This window comes from Aethalodelphis obliquidens, unplaced genomic scaffold (assembly GCF_003676395.1).
Source record: "Aethalodelphis obliquidens isolate GAN/ISIS:26980383/991018 unplaced genomic scaffold, ASM367639v1 scaffold5, whole genome shotgun sequence".
Classification (NCBI taxonomy): Eukaryota; Metazoa; Chordata; class Mammalia; order Artiodactyla; family Delphinidae; genus Aethalodelphis; species Aethalodelphis obliquidens.
The window spans coordinates 27,036,006-27,057,774 of record NW_020837949.1 but is presented as its reverse complement, the minus strand read 5'-3'; the positions used below and the strand labels follow the sequence as shown (position 1 = coordinate 27,057,774).

Genomic DNA, 21,769 nt, shown 5'->3' with positions numbered 1-21,769 from the left:
ATGCCAAGGATCATGGGAGAAATGGAGCTGGAAGTATGTATCAAGTCACCTTTCTGTTTTCATGTACCCAAAGGACCTGAAAAAATTGTTGGCCAGAAAAATAGCTTGAAAGCACCTATGCAAACATGCTTTAAGATCATATATTTTGACCTCAGTAAAATTATATATTAAAGCAAATGGTTAGAACTGAAAAGGAAGATATAAATCATAAATTCTACTTCTTTTACAGAGAAGGAAATAAATAGGTTCTTTTGAGAAACTGACCACGTGCCTCGACTTAGTCACTGAGTTCACGGTAGTGGCTAGAGCCTGGGAATGAGAGCCGCTGGACTCGTCCCCAAACGCTTTTCCCACTTCCCACATAGAAGCGTCCTCTTGCAGTCTGACTGCTAAAAATTAACTCAATCCACTTTAAATATTCCTTTAGCATTCAATTTGCATCTATATAAGGGGAGAAATATTGTAAAAAAAGAAAAATACATTTTTTTCCCTCATTCCAAAAATTCTAAAAGGTTCTGTTTGGCCACAAGAGATAGCAAAACACATATATACATGCACACATACACACACAAGAAACAAAAGTACTTTGTTCTTATCTTTGAAGGTAAGAACTACCAAATTTAAATACTTAGAAATGATAGGAGGCTAGGTAGAAAAGGTGAGGACATATGAAAAGTAATTTTATTTTTGTTTAACCTTAAACTTACCAAACTACTTCTTTCTTTGAACAGCATTTATCTTGTCTGATACCCAGCTGCACTCATATTGGAAATTAGTGAAAACTACGTAATGATTCCACTTTGAAGTTATAACCATACAACTAAGATGTTTTGAATATAAGCCTATCTGTAAGTCAGATAAACTTTAAGAACTCTTAGTGTCTCTTCTTTTACAGAAATTCTATCTCTATCCTACTGTACTTCAGTTGATCAAGAAAACTAAAGGCAAAGGGCCAGAAAGCTAACTTCCTTAAAAAAGAGACAAAAGGAAAAGTTTTTCCAACTACCACTATAAAGAAAAATTTTTCTTTCAAATACCAAATCAATTTTCTCAAGTGTACAATGAATTCTAATTTGATAGGTATTTTTCTTACTACTTCACTTCAAACAGTGACCTATAAATTTGTTTAAACAATAATAATAATTAGGTACCTTTTATGTTTTTTCAGAATAAAAAAAGTTAAATGATGTATTGAAGATACTACTAAAAATACTTCACCTTTTGAATATGGCCCCTGCATTGGAGATCTATAGGAATTTTTCCAATTAACTTTCAAATCTTCCCACAACATTTCTGTTTTAAAAAATATTTTTGAAATAATTTGAATGAATGCTCTACAAATCAAAAACCGATTCACAAGTCCCTATTACATAATCAACGATTTTATCAAGTTTCCTATATATGTTCTGTATCAGTTTTCTTGACTATAAGATGTCAATAATATGGAAATATTTTTAATAGAACAGAATATTTAATTACATCAGTTTCCCATAAACACACAAGTCATTTAATGATGTTTATATTGGCCATTTCCACTGGTTGGCAAGAGGCTCTTCCACTAAAGGCTCCCATGGTCTCCACTGCACCATTTTTCTTGCCAGACTTAGTTCATTTTCAGCCTGTTAATAAGAAATTTTTAAAAGATTGTTTGATTATATTGTCTAATAGATATTTATCACAGCTAATAACTGAAATATAAACTAGTAGAGCTACTTCTTTCATATTAATACATAATAAGCTGTTCCACCATCACATGTTGAACATCATTAATTAAATTACCTTAATTCTCACAGCTACACAATCATCATGAGTAAGAAAGGATGGCTTTTGATTTCTTCTATTTGATTAAAATTTGCTTTTATAGTGTTCAAAAGTTTAGTTGGTGAGTTTTTGATCTTTTTTTTTTTTTTTCCCCCTCCCCATATCCTCAAGTCCATTCTCTAGTAGGTCTGTGTCTTTATTCCTGTCTTATCCCTACGTTCTTCATGACATTTTTTTTTCTTAAATTCCATATATATGTGTTAGCATACGGTATTTGTCTTTCTCTTTTTTTTTTTTTTAACAGTTTTACTTCTCTTTTTAGAGTTTTTGATCTTAATTGTCTGTTTCACCATTTAGACTACAAATTCTCTGAAGAAGTATGTCTCTTAATCTATGTTAATGGCTTTCAAACTTTATTTTACCATGGCCCACTGCTTAAAAACATTTTTTTTTTAACTAAGGGATCCACAAGATACACATACAACTAAAACAAAACTAAAAATATCATCACCTTTACTAGCTGTCATACACTCTATTTTCTATTGAATGTAAAAAAAAAAAATACTAGTCACAATCCACCTAAACTGATTTCATGATCCATAATCCTTTAGACACACAATCTGTAAAATTGTGATCTGTGAAGTGTAAGAGAATACAATAGTTGTATTTTTATTGATCAATCAAATCAATTTCCTTAATCAGATTATGTTACATTTAATTTTTCCTCTCAAACACAATTTACAACACATTTAACAAATATATTTTAGCTATCTTTTTTTTTTAAACATCTTTATTGGAGTATAATTGCTTTACAATAGTGTGTTAGTTTCTGCTGTATGACAAAGTAAATCAGCTATACATATACATACATCTCCATATCTCTTCCCTCTTGCATCTCCCTTCCATCCTCCCTATCCCACCTCTCTAGGTGGACACAAAGCACCGAGCTGATCTCCCTGTTTAGCTATCTTCTTATTTCACATTTTTTCCACAGCAAAAAGACCTATGACAACTCTGGCCAACTTAGAAGAAGAACACTGTTGAACACTTGTCAGGACATCAGAGAAAGAATTCAAACACAGAATGAATGCTTAGTTTCTATCAGAGGCTATAATTCTCCAGTTAAAAGGCAATGCCTCGGGACTTCCCTGGTAGTGTAGTGGTTAAGACTCTGAGCTGCTAATGCAGGGGGCCTGGGTTCGATCCCTGGTCCAGGAACTAGATCCTGCATGCATGCTGCAACTAAGAGTTCGCATGCCACATCTAAGGAGCCGGCAAGCCACAACTAAGGAGCCCGCGAGCCACGACTAAGGAAAAAAAAAAGGCAATGCCTCATTTATGCCAGTGGTGCGAAACAGCCAATCTATGTTTAGCAGCAACAGTCTAAATGTATATAAACAATGAGTTAAAAAGAGTAGATAAACAGAAATCTGGGGGTAGAGGTATTTCCTAATGCTGAAATGAGAATATACTGATTAAAACAATCCCTAAGGATGACTCTCTCTCTGAATGCCCTTTGACTTTTGTCTCTTGAACATTCATGCCTTCTCTATGCCCCCAAAAAGTCACTGCATGCTGAGGAGGGTTCCTACCCCTGAACACCACTTAAGTCAGCCCTACTTCAGGGAGCTGGACTCAGCTGGCATGTGGTGCCTGTAACCACTCCCTCCCTCTTCTCTGGCTTCCGACACACTACCCTTTCCTCATTCCTCTCATATGTCCCTCTAGAAATGGGCTGTCCAGTACGGTAGCCACTATCTACCTGTGACTACTGAGTGAGCACTTGACATGTAGCTAGTTCAAATTCAGATGTGCTGAGAGTATAAAATACACACCAGATTTTAAAGACTTAGTATAAAAAAAAAGTAAAATGTCTTAATTTTTTACATTGATGATATGTTTCAATGATTATTTTAGATCTACTGGGTTAAATAAAGCATTATTAAAATTTAACCTTAGCATAGCACATGAAAATTTGAGAACTGCACAGATAACGTAAAAGTACTTAATGTACCCTAAGACTATAACTGCATGATAAATTAATGTACTAGCTAAACTAAAGTTATGATCAAAGTGAAATCAGGTAAAGAAAGAGGAACAGAAGGAAGACAATAATAATAAGTTTGCATTAAATTCCCGTAACACTTTATCTAGTACCATATCCAACCTGGCAAATGAATAGGAAGGCCAAGAAAATAGGCCTCTGAATGACTGAAACAGTCTACATTTATAGAAAGCTGTCTGAATACTCCATTCTTCTTTTAACAGAGCCATCTAACAATTCTTTCAAATTTATATATTATGTCTATTGGTAAGAGATTTTGATAAAATCAAGCAAGAAAATGTAAGAAAAAAATGTTTACTTTTTTTTAAATATGAAAAACGTAAAAATTACATGAAACAGAATTAAACATTTATCAGACCCTTATAAGGGGAAGACATTCTAAACCTATATATAATATTGGGAAGGAGGGGAGATTAAAAGGGGAGTGGGCAGAGGGAGAGTGATTTGACCAAGTAAAAAATTTTAAAACCTCTACATATGCGAGAGAATAGTTAAAGTCAAAAGGCAAAGAACAGACTAAAAAAAGAAAAAAAAAAATATAGCAAAAATTTAAGGTTAATATCTTTTATTTGAAAAAAACCTCAAAGAAATATATAAGAAAAACACTAAAAACAAATTACAGAGTAAAAACCTTAATATAAATTACAAAACACGAAATACAAAAACATATTTTAAGAATTTAACCTTCAAGAGTCAAAACTACATTTTAATTTTATGACTCAAAAGATCTGTATTTTTCCATATTAAAAATATAGTAACCCTTTAAAATGTAAAAATATATGTATCTAAAAAGATAATTATTCAAATAGCAATAATACTGTGTTACTAATTTGAACTAAGGGAAGGTTAACAAGAACATGCTAATTAAATTCTAAACTTCCAACAAAAGCCTCATAAATTCAAATTATAATCAATGATAAATATTTAACTGACATACATATGTCAGAGTATGCATTTTCTTATGTGGTTAGTCTTCTATTGGATGAATTGATATAAATTAAAAAGTTTAGTTTTCCTTTCTTTCTGGAATGTGAGTTTTGTACCTCTATAACATTGTGCCTTTGAACATTTGAAGCTAAACATCTGAATATTCAACTTTTCTTTACCTGAAGAATCACCTCTTCTATCTGGCCTCCCTGAAGTTGCTCTTCTAATTTTTTAACATTTGGTTCCTATAATTTAAGGGAAAAAAAGAAAAAAATAGTTAAAGAAGCACAAAAAGCACTTAATATGACAAATATAATTAATTTTTCTTTCATTGTACCCTTGCTAATTTTTACCAAATATCTAGTTAAGAGCCATTTCATCTCTCTACTATTTTATTGCTTTTCTGTCTTAATATTAAAAGTGTTAAACGTTTATTGATGTGCTTATCAAGGGTAAGAATATGATGTTTAATTCAGTTTTTCTAAAATATGGATTTTAAAATAATACTTTATTTTCTTAGTACTTCCTATATTTCCTCTTAAGCATTAGCATTAAAAATAAATGCTACCCTATGACCCAGAACTCTACTCCTAGGTATATGCCAAACAGAAATGCATAATACATTAACCAAATGACATGTTCAACAATGTTCACAGCAGCATAAATTACATCCCCAAACCAGAAACAATCCAAATGACCATATATAAGAGAATAAATGAATAACTGTAGTATTTGAATATAATAGAATATTATAGAGCAATGAGAATGAACAAATTACAACTATATGCAACAACATAGATGATTCTCTCGAACATATTATTAAGCAAAAGAAACCAGACAAATACATATTGGTGATTCCACTTATAAAAAGTTCAAAACCAGGCAAAATGAATCTGTGGTGTTAGAGGTCAGAAGAATAGTTATCTTCAGGAGGGTAGTAACCTTGAGAAGAACAAGAAAGGGTTTTGGCATTCTGGAAATGTCCTCTTTTTTGATTTAGTGTTGACATGTGTGATTACTTTGTGAAAATACATCAAGTTCTATGCTTATAATGTCTGCACATTTCTTTATGTACATTATTCTTCAATAAAAGGTTACCTGAAACTATCACAACATTGTTAATCGGTTATACTCCAATATAAAATAAGAAGTTAAAAAAAATAATTAAAAATAAAATAGCCACTGTGCTTCCCCACTTTGACTCCAAAAAAAAAAAAAATGTTAATATAGTAACTAGAACATTCAAAGACATATATTTATTTTCTAGTAGACCAAGCTTTTTGAGGGCCAGAAACCATGATCTATATATACACATGCATATGTAAATAAGGTGTAAATAGGGTAGCTTCTTGGCCTATAAATGGAGTGAAAAGAGGGAGAAAAAAAAAGTTACTTTCTACAGGAATTGGCATCTGTCTCAGGGCATCTGCTGGCTGACCCAAGATATCTCTATGGCTTGCTCCTCCACTTCCAACCAAGTCTTTGCTCATACATCTTCTTAGTGAGAACCATTCTGATAATTTATACTGTGGTAGGCTGGAATAATGCCTCACAAACTGTACATGAACTAATCCCTGGAATCTATGAATGTTACTTTATATGGCAAATATTTCGCAGATGTGATTAAGGATCTTGGAATGGGAAGATTATCCTAGATTATCTGAGTGAGCCCTAAATACAATTATAGGTGTCCTTATAAGAGAGAGGCAGAGGGAAATTACACATGGAAGAAGAAAAAGTAAAGACTGGAGTGACTCAGCCACAAGCCAAGGAATAACAAAAGCCACCACAGCTGGAAAAGGCAAGGAATGAATTCTATCCTAAAGCCTCCAAAGGGAGTACAGGCCTGCCGACACCTTGATTTTGGCCCCTGATACTAATTTTAGCTTCCAGAAATATAAGACAATAAATTTCTATTATTTTAACTCACCAAGGTTGTTGTAATTTGTTACAGCAATCATAGAAAACTAATACCTATTGTAACACCCCTCATCACCCTCATACACACCATTCTTCCTTCTTTAATTTCCTTCACTGCACTTACTATGTTCTAACACACTATGGAATGTACTTTTTTTTTTTTTTTTGCGGTACGCGGGCCTCTCACAGTTGTGGCCTCTCCCGTTGCGGAGCACAGGCTCCGGACGCGCAGGCTCAGCGGCCACAGCTCACGGGCCCAGCCGCTCCGCAGCATGTGGGATCTTCCCGGACTGGGGCATGAACCTGTGTCCCCTGCATCGGCAGGCGGACTCTCAACCACTGCGCCACAGGGAAGCCCTGGAATGTACTTCTTTATTCACTTATTTTTCCTATTTATTTCTTTGGCTCCCATCATTAATGTATAATCTCCAAGGCAGGGATTTTTATGTTTTGTTCATTGCCATGTAGGCACTAGCTTCCATGCCCAGAACCATACGTAGCATATGATAGACATGCATTAAGTGTTTCTTGAATAAATACAAAGTAGTTAGAAAAGAGAGGGAAACAAAGCAGATGAACATGTTTGAGAAAGACTGTTTAACTCAAAATGACTGAGCTATGAAGCCAAAAATTAATAACAAAACAGGGAAGCTGGTCACTGTCACGATACCCAGGAGGGAGAATGCAGAGAAGGCAAGGAATATTCAACATTATTTTCAATTCAGGAAAAGCCTGTGTTGGGAAAACAACTCAAAATTTGTCTTACTTAAGTTGGGTCAATAATGTGAGTTTTATTTACTAATGGCATAATGCCACCAAGCTTAATAAGGTACCATGTACTGAATGCTCACTATATGCTTGCACCTGTGTTAAGCACTGTACATATATAACCCATTCAGTCCTAACAACAAGTGTTCAAGGCAGGTATTATTATATCCAAGTTATAGATGAGGGAATTGAGACAGAGAAAATGGGCAATATGCCAAATCACAAAGTAAGTATTAGAGCTGAGATGAAAATTTTGGAAAGACCACAAACCAATGCTTTTCACCACTATGCTATTACTATCTCCCTAGTATAATCTGAAAAAAATATTTACTTTTATTTCCATTTTAGACTTAGACCCTTTATAATCATTACAATATTCCCTGAAGATTCCATGGCTCTATGGGTGGGATTAAAAATCTGTGTTAATTTTATCAAACAGCATTCAGCAATACAGCTATTACATAGCGCTTGGTGTTTTTAAAAATTATTTGTATACAGCCTTTTGGATAAACAAATATTTCTAAGGACCTTATTAAGTGTCAGGCACTAAGCTAGATTCTTGGGATAAAAAGATGAATGCAATTCACAAGTAGTTTATGGACTAGTACAGAAGACATAAAAGGCTTCACAGAGCAAGTGATGGATCTTGAGGACTGAGTAAGAACTGCCTGGCATACAAGGTAAGGGTATTCCAGGAAGAGGGAAGAGAAAATACAAAGAAACCAAAAATAAAATTGCATGGAACTCACATAACTGTCAGAAGTCTGGTATTACTGAAGTATAGTGTACAAAACAAGAAATGACAAGATAAGACTGAGAAGATAACTTAGAGCCAGATCTTGGGGGGGCTTCCACACCATGCTAAAGACTTCATCCTATAAGCCAGTGGCTCCCAAACCTGGCTATACGTCAAAATCATGCAGATAAAGGTAGCTAGATGAGTTTCACACAATCAGCCCAGCATAAATCCTTAAATTCAGCCTTTGAGAAACACTGAACAGGAAACCACAGTAAGGTTTTAAGCAGGAAGATCTCATGATCAGATTTACATATTGAAAAAAAAACTCTACTGGCAGTGTGGGGCATATAATGAAATATGATAGAACTAAACACAGACCAATTTAGTTATAAGGCAACTGAACAGCCTAGGTCAGAGAAAAGAATTTTAGAACTATTAAGTGAAAGCAATGACAGTGAACTCTTCTTTGGGTGACATTGGCAAAAGTAAAGGAAAATATAAGGATAAGTTTCCTTTTTCTTTTAAGGTAGGAAAAAGCTAAATACATTTTGAGGCTAACTGAAAGATGATAATAAAATGGAAGGCTAAAAGAAAAACAGAGAAGAAATGATTAAAGGGGAACATGGTTATGGAGAAGGAAAGCAGAGAATAAAAGACAGTTGAAGAGACTGACCTCATGAAAAGGAAAAGAAATTTCTTACTATGAGATGGGAAAAAATGCATAAGCCCATTTTCCTTAAAGAAAGATGAATTTAAAAGAAATGTTAATTTCCCCTTTAGAGACCTGTAATCTGTGAATTACTTCCAGAACTGCCAAGATAAGAATAAAAGCTCCAAATCGAATTGCACTGTTTTGCCATATACCTGCAGAAAATGTAAGAATTCTCTCTGGACTACAGAGTTTGGTGATCTAATAATAAGAAAACTATATTAGGGCCACTTATTACATGTATAAGTGGTCCTAAGCTTTTGGAGTTTATGAACACTATTTTGGATAATTACAAAAGTCCATGAAATAACTGCTAGTGTGGAAATTTAACAACAGTGCAATATAGTTTGGTATAAAAGAAGTAGCAGCAGTCTATTGTGTGCCTGTCTAGGGCCTTTGATTCAGAAGCTGTAAAATGTTTGTATTAGTCTTCCTGGGTTGCCATAACAAAATACCATACATAGACTGGATGGCTCAAAGATGAAAAATTTATTTTCTCACAATTCTGGATACTGGAAGTCCAAGGTCAAGGTACGACAGAGTCCGTTTCTGGTGGGAGCTCTCTTCCTGGCTTGCACACAGCGACCTTATTGCTGTGTCCTTACATCGCAGAGAATGCGAACTCTCTGGTATCTCTTCTTAGAAGGACACTAATCCTACTGGATCAGTGTACCACTCTTATGATCTCATTAACCTTAATTACTCCACACTGCAGGGTTAGGGCTTCAACATATGAATTTGGGAGGACACAAACTTTCTGTCCATAACAAAGCTCAATATAATTTTTGGTAGTTAAGAGACTAACTTGGTCCTCTTCTTTTTATAACAAAGCACTTTTTAAAACAGTTATTCCTGACAGTTGTTAAACACAATATACATATTTTTTTCGGTTTTGTTTTCATTCTTCTCTATTCTAAAACTAGAAAAATGAAATAAAGATTGATATATCTATAGATAAGAAGTAAAAGATCAATAAAGGATTAGACAGGTAAGAGAGATAAATGAAAGCTATAATGTTAACTTAAGGAAGGGACTTGATCTTATTCTTTCACTCCTGTATTTATAGTGACTGTCATATAAAAAGTACTCAATAAACAGGAGTTTGATGAATGAAAGGGAGAAAGGATGGAAGAAACGCACGGAGGGAAGGAGAATAGAAAGGAGAGTCTGCAGAATATGCAAAAAGTAATCAACTGAATTTTTTATTTTTTTTTTGTTAAATGTTGCATTGGATACCATACATCCAAGAAAACAAAATCAAGTTAGCTACTTACCGCTTTAACCATACTCAGCCTCTCATTTGTAATCTGTTCTGTATACTTTCTATATGCTGCATTTTTAGGGATTTGTCCAAGAACATCAAGAATCTTTGTATACAATATTTTTAGCCTCTGAAAAGACAAAAAATACAAATTTCCAGTTTAAAATGTCACCAAAGATTTAAAAAGTCTCACCGATTATTAAAAAAAAAAAATTCACAACTATTTTTTAAAAAAGCATTTAACTTTTCCTTGCTGCAACGTCTTCATGTCTATGCCTATCGATCCCTTTACAGCTTAGGAAAAATGTGACTATAAAGATGGAAACTTTTCATATTTGTATGTATGACAAAAGTTGTACAGAAGTTAAAGGTATGATAACAAAAATAAAACTGCATTCTAACTTATTGCTAACAATCTTTTTGGTAAATTAAATCACTTACTAAATCAGTATGTCTCAAATTGAGGTCCTAAGCACCGCAAATTCTGATTTTTAAAAAATTTTTTATTTGGATTTCTATAGAAATAGAAAAATATATAAGCAGTATATTATCAGTATGATCAAATTTAACGGAATGTAGTGATGATACTTCAGTGCTTATGCTTAGTGACTATGATCAAGTTGGTACGACGTGAAGATTTTACCACAGGCTCAACAGAAAAAAGCAGCAAGAAAACTGAGTCACTGCACATATTAAAGCAGCACATATTAAAGCACACTGAACTTAAAGGTCAATACAGCAGCCAGCAGTAAAGTCATACAATAAAAAGTTGTTATAGTAGACCCTAATTTACAGTTCATACATATTAAATATAATCATAAATATACATATGTGATGAGAATTTTTCATTATTTCTTTGAAATTTGTTTTAGTTTAATTGTATGAAACCGGAGATGCTAATACCTAATTTCATTCATATATGTTCACCATATATATGAATAAACAAAACCAACCTTAAGGGCCTCTAAGAATCATTTTTCTTAAAAAGTACTCTGCATATTTAGACATTACTTCTATATTTGAATATGATGTTCTGTAATAGAGGGTATTTTACTATACTAATGTAGAGCTTGTTAGATAACATATAATCTAAATTGTGTGTGTGTGTGTGTGTGTGTGTGTGTGTGTGTGTGTGTGTGAGTGTGAGTGAGGGGTGGTTTAGCCTCATTTCTTCTCAATTTTAGCAAAGGGCATGACAATAGAAAGGCCTGGTAAGAGACATGGATTCTAAAATGGGGATGTTAATAATATCAGCTTCATAGGATTTTGTATAACTTAGAACAGTACCTGGCGCACATAAGTTTCAATAAATGTTAGCATTATTATTCTATTGGGGAAAGAAGAGTCACATCAGCAGATGTCAGAGAAGGTTTCATAGAAAAGGCAGCATCTGGGATAGACCTAGAGGGATGGTAGGACTTAGACATTTGAAGATGTTAGAAAAGGCAATCTTACACATAGAATACATACAGAGGACTGAATGGAAGAAAATACAGGTAATGTAAAGTAATTATTATATAGTTCTATTTCCCTTGAACTGTGTTGTCTAATATAGTAGCCACTAGCCAAATTTGGCCATTGAGCACTTGAAATGTGACAAATCTGAACTAAGATGTGCTGTTAAGTGTAACTACACACTGGATTTTGAACATTTAGTATGAAAAAAAGACTATAAAATATCATTAATTTTTTATATTGATTATATATTGAAATGGTAATATTTTGGATATGTTAGGTAAAATAAAATATATTAACTTTTTCCTTATTAAAAAAAAGTGACTCCTAGAAAATTTTGTACTACAAGCATGGTTTATATTTATGACTTGCATTATATTTTTATTGGACAGCACATGGCTAGAATATAGGACACAGAGAAAATGCTTTGGAGATAAGGTTGGAGAAAAAGCAAATCAGACTGTATATGGTTCTGCATGGCAAGTTAAAACATTTGGGCTTTATTATGTGGGCAATTAAAAGATTTAGGGAAATTGTGATTAGATGTGTGCTTCAGAAAAATTAATCTGGCAGTAGTGAGTTAAAAGAATAGGATAAAGGAGCAACAGAGAAGAAGGCCAGTAACAAGGTTGTTGCAATTCTCTACACAAGAACAAGGGACTAAACTGTGGTAATAATAGTAGGACAAAAAAAGAGAGGTCATAATGGAGAGTTGTTATAGAAAAGGATCAACAAAATTCATCGCTGGAGTGAACATGAAGATAAAAGAGTGTAAGAGAAGTATCAACTATGATGTCCAATTCCCAGCCTGCAGAGTAGAAAGACTTTGATACCATCAAGAAAAATACTCCACAGTGGAAGAAACAGATTTAGAAAGGGAAAACCATGAGTTCAGTTTTAGACAATGAGTCTAAAGGCATTATGAACTCATAACGAGTACAAGACATTAACTCAACAAACATTAGTTACTGAGCACATACCATGTGCTAGCATAGTTCTAGCAGTGAACAAAAGAATAAAAAATTCCTGTCTTGATGATAACCTACAATCCAGTAGAGAGAGACAACATACAAGATAAATCAGTAGAATACAGTCCGTTGAATAGTGATCTGGAGAAACACTGTAAGCACTTTTGTATTTAGAGTGAAATGGAAAAGCAGTGGTGAATTCTGAGGAAAGGAGTCACATGACTTGACTCACATTTTAGCAGGCTGACTTTTGTTGAAAAAAGATCAAACTGAGGCAGTGAAAAGCAGGGAGAGGCAGTTAGGAAGCAAATGCAATTATCCACAGCCATGACGATGGCGGCTGAGAATACGGTAGTAGAGGAGGTGGTGAGAAGTAATCAAAATTTGGATATAGGGCTTCCCTGGTGGTGCAGTGGTTGGGGGTCCGCCTGCCGATGCAGGGGACACAGGTTCGTGCCCCGGTCCGGGAGGATCCCGTGTGCCACGGAGCGGCTGGGCCCGTGAGCCATGGCTGCTGAGCCTGCGCGTCCGGAGCCTGTGCTCCACAAGGGGAGAGGCCACGACAGTGAGAGGCCCGCGGACCACAAAAAAAAAAAAAAAAAAAAAAAAAAGGATATAATTTGAAGGTAGAACCCAGAGGATTTACTGAAGTACCCAATGTGGGGTGTGAGAGAAAGAAAAGAATGAAAGATGATTTCAAGGCTTTTGACTGAGTGAATAGAAAAATGGAACTGCTGTTCACTGAGATGAGCAAACCTGAGAGAAGAGCAGGTTTTAGGGAGAAGATCAGGAACCCAATTTGGGGCATGTTAAGTTTAGGTTGCCTGCCTGACATCCAAGTGGAGATGTCCACTAAGTAATGAAATACACAAGACTTCCATAAAGGGAGAGGTCAGTGTGCTTGCCACGGAAACCCAAGAGTTATCAGTGTGTAGGTGGTATTTAAAACCATCGGAATGGGTCCAGACACCAACAGAAAGCAAATACAAATAGAGAAAAGACCCAAGAACAAAGTCTTAGAACTCCACCATTTAGAAGTAGGGATATGAGGGATAAGCAGAAAAGGAGAAGGCCAAAAGAAGTAGGGGAAAAAAAACACACCAGGAGATTGAGGTGTCTTGAAGCACAGAAAAGTGTTTGATGGACAGTGCCAGATAAGTCAAATGCTGCTTTGGGTTAATAAAGATGAGAAACGTGAGCTGACCATCGGATTTAGCAGCATGGTGACCTTGAAAAGAACAGCTCTGGCCAAGCCTGACTGGAGTGCCTTCAAAATGGATAAGAGAAATAGGAGACCGTTAAGTACAGATAACTTCTGAGTTACCTGTAAAAGGGAAGGAAGGAGAGAAATGGCGTGATTATAGGAGGGAGGAGAACGATCCAGGGAGGTCTTTTTTTTTTTTTTTTTTTTGATGGAAGAATGTCTGAATACTGACGGGAAAGACCTACTAGAAGGGAAAACTGATGACAAAAGGCGGCAACTGCTAGGCCGCTATCTTTGGTAATCGAAATTGTACAGAATCTAAGGCACCTAAGAAAAGGTGAGGCGGGGGAAAAGGTGGGAAATGGCGATACAGATCTGGGAAGACACTCGCAAAAGTACCAGTGAGCCACTAGAATGCCACGGAAAAACTCAACAAGAAAATGGTTTGAGAAAGAGATCATGGCAAAACAACCACACAAAAACGTGGTACCAGATAAACCGAGTACTAAATACCGCTGTTGACTCCAGAGCTCACGCTGAGTTGTAATTTGGGGCTTGCAATATCCGTATCCCGTTAACCATTGAAGAAACAAGGTCGCAGGGTTCTAGGCTTCCTTGGAAACTCAGGAAGGAAGAAAAGAGGTACATACCTCGTGTGGACTCTCACATACAGCCAATCCCACAAGGCCAGTGGTCTGTTCAAAAAACAAAACACGATTCGTGCTGTTTACTACAATTCCCCGCTACCCACGCTAAGACAAGCAAAACCACTACTGTCCTGGCTTAAACTGGCCTAAAACCAGCTACCGGTCTCTCAAAGCCAATGGTTCGGAGTTTTCTTCTCCCTCTCCGATCGGAGCCGCTAAACTGGTCACCCCTAAGGGCAGAGCAAAATGAGTCCCCCAGAAGCACCGCCAAGCCCGTGACAGTTCCGGCCACCACCCGCGGGCTGACTCCATCCCCACAGTCTAAATTCCGTCAGTGACCTCCACCCGCCTCACCTTCTTCAGCAAGCCCGCCATGACAGCGCCGATCAACCAGGACGCGCAGCCGTCTGGGAACTCGCCCAGACCCGCTCAATCCACCACAGAGGCCGCCATTCCGTCACCTTGGAAACAGCTTGGCCCCGCCCCCTAAGGCTCTTTACCGGCGCAAAGGCTCTGCACCGCCCATTCCTAAAAGAAAAAGTGACGCATGCGCAATGAGTGCACAAAGCCTCTAAACCAGGAGGGTGGGGCAAAGGTTACGTTAGGTGTCTTATGTCTCAGTTCTTGTCCCTCTCACGCTGCCTGCCTACCCAAAGGTTGGGGGAAACCCTCCAAGCTACAAAAACACACCAGGAGATTGAGGTCATAGTCGCTCTAGGAACCTGCATTAGTCTTAACCTTTGGTGAATTCCTCTCTTCTACAGCGTAGTGTGCAGTAAAATGAAGGTGGTCGTGGAGCTATCGTCTAAGTGATCTCTTAGGTGCAAAGGTTAGTTCAGTATCCTCAGTCTTATGAGGCAAAGCAGAGCCAGAGGACACTTCCCATCGCAAGCCTTTTCTCTTTCATTTTACTCACTGAAGTACAACATCCATTTTCTCATTTTCCCAGGTGAAGTGATACCGGACCACTTTTTTTCACTTACCTCTACAAACATGTACTGAACACCCGTTATGTGTTAGTTGCTGGGACATAGTTTGTAAAACAGCATCTCACATCGCGAGATTTACAGAGCAATGACGAAGACATGCATTAATAAGTAATTTAAGTGTTCCAAAAGAGGTTTGTGCCAAGTGCAATGGTAGCAGGGAAGAAGAAATAACTGAAAATTGTGGGATGACTGGAGTTAAAAAGGGCATTTGCTTAAAAAGTCAATGGGAGAAGAGCACAACAAATTGAGAATATATATAACTTAAATGTTAAAACAACCCACAGAATGGGAGAAGATATTTGCAACCACATATAATCACCAAAAGATAAGTGGTGCCTAGAACATGTAAGGAACTTAACATAAATCAGTGAGAAAAGAACTATGAATTGGGAGATTGGGCTTGACATATATACACTACTATGTATAAAATAGATAACTAATGAGAACCTAATGTATAGCACAGAGAGCTCCATTCAGTGCTGTGGTGACCTAAATGGGAAGGAAATCTAAAAATGAGGGGATATATGTATATGTATACTGATTCACTTTGCTGAACAGCAGAAACTAACACAACATTGTAAAGCAACTATACTCCAATAAAAATTAATTTTAAAAAAAAAGAACTAATAACCAGAACAGGTCTTCCTGCTTCCATTCTTGCCTATCTCTCTGGAATATATTAAATGAGTTAATATATGTAAAGTGCCTGACTCAGTGCATGGAACACAGAACTACACAAGTGATTTTGTTATTTTTTATTTTTATTTGCTGTTGTCATTCTCAACCCAGTAGCTAGAATAATCCTTTTAGAAAATACTTCGTTCAAAATTCTTCCATGATTTTTCACTCAAGGTGTAAAAACCACAGTTCTTGCGTCGCCTACAGTGTCTCACATGACTGTCCCCTCTGCCCCTCACCTCTCAGACCTAACCTTCTAAGCCCCCTTCTCTATACTCAGGTAGCTGCTCTTCTAACCCTTTCTTTGGAAAGCCCTTCCACCACCACCAGATGGGTGCATGACTCACTCTCTCACCCCTTTCAAATCCTTGCACAGTTTTACCTTCCCAGTGTGGCCCGCCCTGGCCGTGAGATTTAAAATTGCGGATTGCCACAAAGACATTCCTTACCCTCTTCTCTGCTTCAGTTTTCTTCATAGCCCTTAGCAACTTCTAATATGCTATCTAATTATCTTACTTATATTGTTTTTGGGTATCATCCTTTCTAGAATATAAGCCATATGTGAATGGAAATTATTTTCTACCATATCACATGTGCCTGAAATAGTACCTGGTACATAATAGGCACCCAACTAATATATTTTTAGTGAATACAGTAGAAAAATAAACAAAAAAATGACTAGACAATTGACAATAATGGAAACAGGATGAGTCAACAGACATGAAAAGGACTCAACCTCCCTGTTAAACAAGGAAATGCAAATTAATTATAATTTTACTGCCATCTTATGGACAAAAATTAAGGACTTACAATACCAAGTGTTAGCAAGGATGTGAAGCAACAGGAATACTCATACACTGCTGATGGGAGTGAATTGGTATAATCACTTTGGGAATAATTTTACAGTAGTTAGTTGAAGATGTGCAAAACCTATGACTGAAAGCCATGGGTGGATATGAATTTTGTCCCCTTGGGCACAAACTGACACTGAGTAATAGATTAGCTTGATCATATGCTCCTCTCTTCTCTTAGAATAGCTGCCCCTAGAAACATGAGCTATGGGGATATAATCTTTCCAGTTCAGATTACCCAAAAATTAGGCTTTACCATAACTTGCATCATAATTTCCAACTTCTAGTATTTAAATCATCCACTATTACAATTCAGGACAGAGTAAATATATAGTAATGAATATGCATGTGTCAATGGCATTTTAAAGATACACATGTTCATGGATGTAAACACATACATAAAGTAACTATTGATTTGGAACAAATCATCTGATGTACCCATTTACTTCTACAAAGGTGACATATATATTTGGACACACTAGATTAGATTCAGAAAACCACATTAGGACTAGGAAGAAATGCCCCTCTTTTTCAAACCAGACAATGCTGAAATAGTCACTGGAACTTAGATGAATGGAAGTTTATGAGGTCACAGTCTTTCTTCCCTGTCTCTCCAGATTCTTAGAATTTTTGCCGTTGTGGGATGTGTTCTAGAATGTAGAATCATGGGATTATAAAAGATGCATGTGTTTTTATTGGTTGTAACTTTGGGTTCAGGCTTCTGCCATACGACATTTGCTGAAGACACCACTGCTAAACAGACCTAGCTGATCCTGGCTAAGGTACTGCATAGATAACCAGTTCTATGTGGTGGGAAACTGTGTTAAGTTTTCTGAGCTAATCCCTTTGCAGAGGTGCGGGGCTATGTATGGAAGGGGCTTGATAGTGGTGTCCTATGGCTGGTGGCAGTAGAATTAGCTACAAAGGGAAATCAACCCTGGCATCTGTGATATCAGAAGGGGATTTGGGAATGTCTTAATGTGAGTAGCAAGGGCACTAAATGCACTATATTCTGAGGTAAGAGTTCCCAGATAAATGTTGGAATCCTCGTCAGGAAGGAGACAGATGTTCAAAAGTTCTTCTGCAAATAAAGTTAGCAGGCCAGGTAACTTAGAGTTAAAATCTGTAACACAATTTTCTCTGCAGGACCTCTAGCCTACCCAACAAGGGAGTTCTTGTTTCTCCAAAATTAATTAACTGGAAGGGTTAGGACCTCCTACACTGCTTCTTAATGACACAGACTCTTTTGTGAAGGGCCAGATCTTACCCAAAGTTAAACAGTTAGAGTATTTGCCTAGAATATCTTCTCAGGAAGATTTTACCTGAGAGAGGGATGAGAAAAGGAAGAAAACATCTCAGTTTTCAGGGCAGGAGGAGCTCATTCCTGAAAATCTAGAGGGGATGAGTACTGCCTTGGTCACTTTCCCCTTAGTTTTCATGTCAGGGGGCAGAAGTGAAAATAATCTCGACTCAGGGAGTGTTCTTTCCTCTCCCAACTTGGTCACCAAAAAAATTCATTTTTCTGAAGTTAGTTCTTAGAACAGACCTGACATATTAAAATGCTAATAGTTTGGATATTATCCATCTCTTATGCCTCCATTCATATCAGGCGTGTTCAAAACGATTTGGATTTTTTTCCTGGATTCTTCTTTATCTACACTATGGATACTTCTAAAAAGTGTTCATACCAGATAACTGGGTGTTTCCAATATGGTAGTTTTTAGAACTTCATTCTAAATTGGGCTGTAAGTCAGATAAAAGCCATTACCCAGTTTTATCTGAGTGGCTATTGGCTTCCAGGTGTTTGACTTGTCTAATGTGTAAAAATGGAGCTAACCAACACTCCCACCCAGATTTGAATTAAGTTTAACAATTGAGATTAAACATAGGCTATTGAAAAATAGAGAGAACCTATGGGACGATGGAATAATAAAGATGTCTGTGGGGACATATCTAGCCCCATTTCTATGTACGAAATGCTACCACTTCTTATTTAAAAGCAAGAAGGAGGGACTTCCGTGGTGGCACAGTGGTTAAGAAGCCGTCTGCCAATGCAGGAGACACGGGTTCAAGCCCTGATCCGGCAAGATTCCACATGCCGCGGAGCAACTGAGCCTGTGCGCCACAATTACTGAGCCTGTGCTCTAGAGCCTGCAAGCCACAACTGGACCTGAGCACCACAACTACTGAAGACCGTGTCCCTGGAGCCCATGCTCCGCAACAAGAGAAGCCACTGCAAAAAAAAAAAAAAAAAAAAAAAAAAGAGAAGCCACTGCAAGGAGAAGCCCGCGCACCGCAACAAAGAGTAGCCCCCACTCGCCACAACTAGAGAAAGCCGGCGCACAGCAACGAAGACCCAACGCAGCCAAAAATAAATGAATAAATTAATTAATAAAAGCAAGAAGGAAAAAAAGTGATGAAAGGCAGGAAGTTGTTTGAGGAAATAAAAACTATTTTGTGAGACTAAAATAAATATTTATTAACATAAGAATATACTAATAAAATGGTAATAAAACAATAATTATTTAAAAAATAAATATTTTAACAGAATTTAGAAATAGGAAGATAAAATTAGGTATAAGAAAAAAGTTGAAAATGATGAAAAGATATAATAAATGTCAATATTTTATTTTTAACTAGTCTCTTCCAAAGTAAAAGGACAAATTAAGTGAAATAAAATAACCAAGATAAAATGAGAGGAGGGGGAGACAACAGCTAAAGTAGAGAATGGACTTCAGAAATATGAGAGGAAGCATATGAGTATTTTTAAAAACTGGATAAGCAGCAGAAAAACTAAATAATCTTTCATTAAACAAATGTATATTGATTGCTTACTTTGTATCAGAAGCTGCAATGGGTCCTAGGGTTCTGTCAGTGAACCAGACTGACAGGTCTCAGTCATCAGGGAGCTTTGTTCTAGTGGCTGGACACGCAGTAAAAACATAAATCAATTAATAAATTAAATTACCAAATGAGATTATTTTCAAAAGGGAATGAGTTAACTGTGTTAGGACACATGGATACCTAGCGCAAGAAAACCTTTCTGAGAAGGTGACATTTATTCTGAGGCATGAAGGAAAGGATCCAGTCATAAAATGTGAGTTAAAGAGTGTCCAGGCAGGGCTTCCCTGGTGGTGCAGTGGTTGAGAGTCCGCCTGCCGATGCAGGGGACACGGGTTCGAGCCCTGGTCCATGAAGATCCCACATGCCGCGGAGCGGCTAGGCCCGTGAGCCATGGCCGCTGAGCCTGCGTGTCCGGAGCCTGTGCTCCGCAACGGGGAGAAGCCACAACAGTGAGAGGCCTGCAAAAAATAAGAGTGTCCAGGCAGAGGGAGTAGTAAGGGCAAAAGTGTGAGGAGGGAGAGTGCCGTGACTGGAGTGTGACTAGGGTAGAAGGGTGAACAGTAGAGTGGCAAGGACCAGGTTGAAAAGATCGTGCAATGGGAATGGTTTAAACATGGTATTTTACTGTCTAATTTACACTTTTAAAAGACAACTCCAATTAATATTGGGAGAATGGATTGCAGCAGGGAAGGAATAGAACAAAGAAATGGTTAGGAGACTATGCAGTAATCTGGGCAAGAATGATAATGGTTTGAACAATCTTGTAATAAGATTGGCAGTGGAAGAGGGCAGATTCATTGTTTAATTTGAAAATGAAACCAACAAAAGCTACAGCTAGATTGGATATGAGAGGGGAAGGAAAGGACAAATGAAAGAAGAGCTCCTAGGTTTTTGGCTTTAGCAATAAGGCAGGTAAAAATTCATACCAAAGAATTTTTTTTTTAAGGAAAAGAATGAGTTTCAAAAGTTTAAACAGATAAATATTAGCCAAATTATAGACTAGAGAAATAAAATAGCAAAACCAAAAGATGAGGGTTTCAACAAGGAATATTGGAACTCATCAGACCCAATATTTAACACCCTCACACAAAGTGAAGCAAAGATCTTTGGCTAAAGAAGCTACCAGCACCCAATGGATATTCCACTTCCTACCTCCTCAAAGATAGGGCTCCCTATATTAAGACGCATGGGAGCCTAAGGTGCTTGGGTCATTTCAGGACCAAAAAGAAAAAACTGACTGGAGGGGACCCTTTTAAAAAATAATTATAAAGCCAAATACCGTTAGGTTGTTCTAGTTGCTTTTCCCTTCTACCCTCAAATGCATCAAAGCCCACTTACTCTGAAGAGTCCCACAGAGGAAAGCAAACTGGGAAAAAAGTCGTGTTTTACTGGAAGCATTGAGCAAGACTCTCAGAGAGTAAGGAAAGAATAAATTTAAAGAGTTGCTCACACTAGGGACTGGCACAAGGAGAAATGGACGTGAAACCCAGAGTGATGACAAAAGAGAAAGAAAATCGTCAGCGGCCTCCAAAACTTCTCATTAAAACGATAGAAATTATTATAAAGGTATCACAGTGGAGTTTTAAAAATATCTCTTAGTTTATAAATTTCAAACCTCCTTTTAATATTCTTTTAGGGTCCTGAATATGAATCCATATGCTTTAAAACTTTTTGGAAACTTTTATCTAAATTTCATGGTCAACATAGCTTTAATTCCCAAGAGCTCCTTTATTTCCCATATATAATATTATATAACATATATATACTGTAGTAAAAAATAGTCTCAGGGAGATTATACATTCAGGCAACTTGACCTTTCTCTATTACAACTGAATCCTGTAATATAGAGATATAAAGTATCCAAAATTACCTTTGTTCCCCATAGAAAGCCAGTTAAGTTGACTTCATAAGCCATGTAGTAAGTTCGCCAGGAGGTGGTGATAAAGAGACAGATGTTAATGGCAATCTTGGTAACCTTATACC

General features: G+C 36.8%; 1 protein-coding gene across 1 annotated transcript; it reads right to left on the bottom strand.

Annotated features, from left to right (window-relative positions):
- Positions 1-663: 663 nt before the first annotated feature.
- NDUFA5 (NADH:ubiquinone oxidoreductase subunit A5) lies at positions 664-14,887 on the bottom strand. The gene is made up of 5 exons (XM_027102061.1): positions 14,779-14,887; positions 14,428-14,472; positions 10,164-10,280; positions 4,933-4,998; positions 664-1,619 (listed from the first exon to the last, which is right to left on the bottom strand). The coding sequence occupies exons 1-5, from the start codon at positions 14,797-14,799 to the stop codon at positions 1,518-1,520; spliced, it is 351 nt and encodes a 116-aa protein (XP_026957862.1). The 5' UTR covers positions 14,800-14,887; the 3' UTR covers positions 664-1,517.
- Between the last annotated feature and the right edge of the window lie 6,882 nt (positions 14,888-21,769).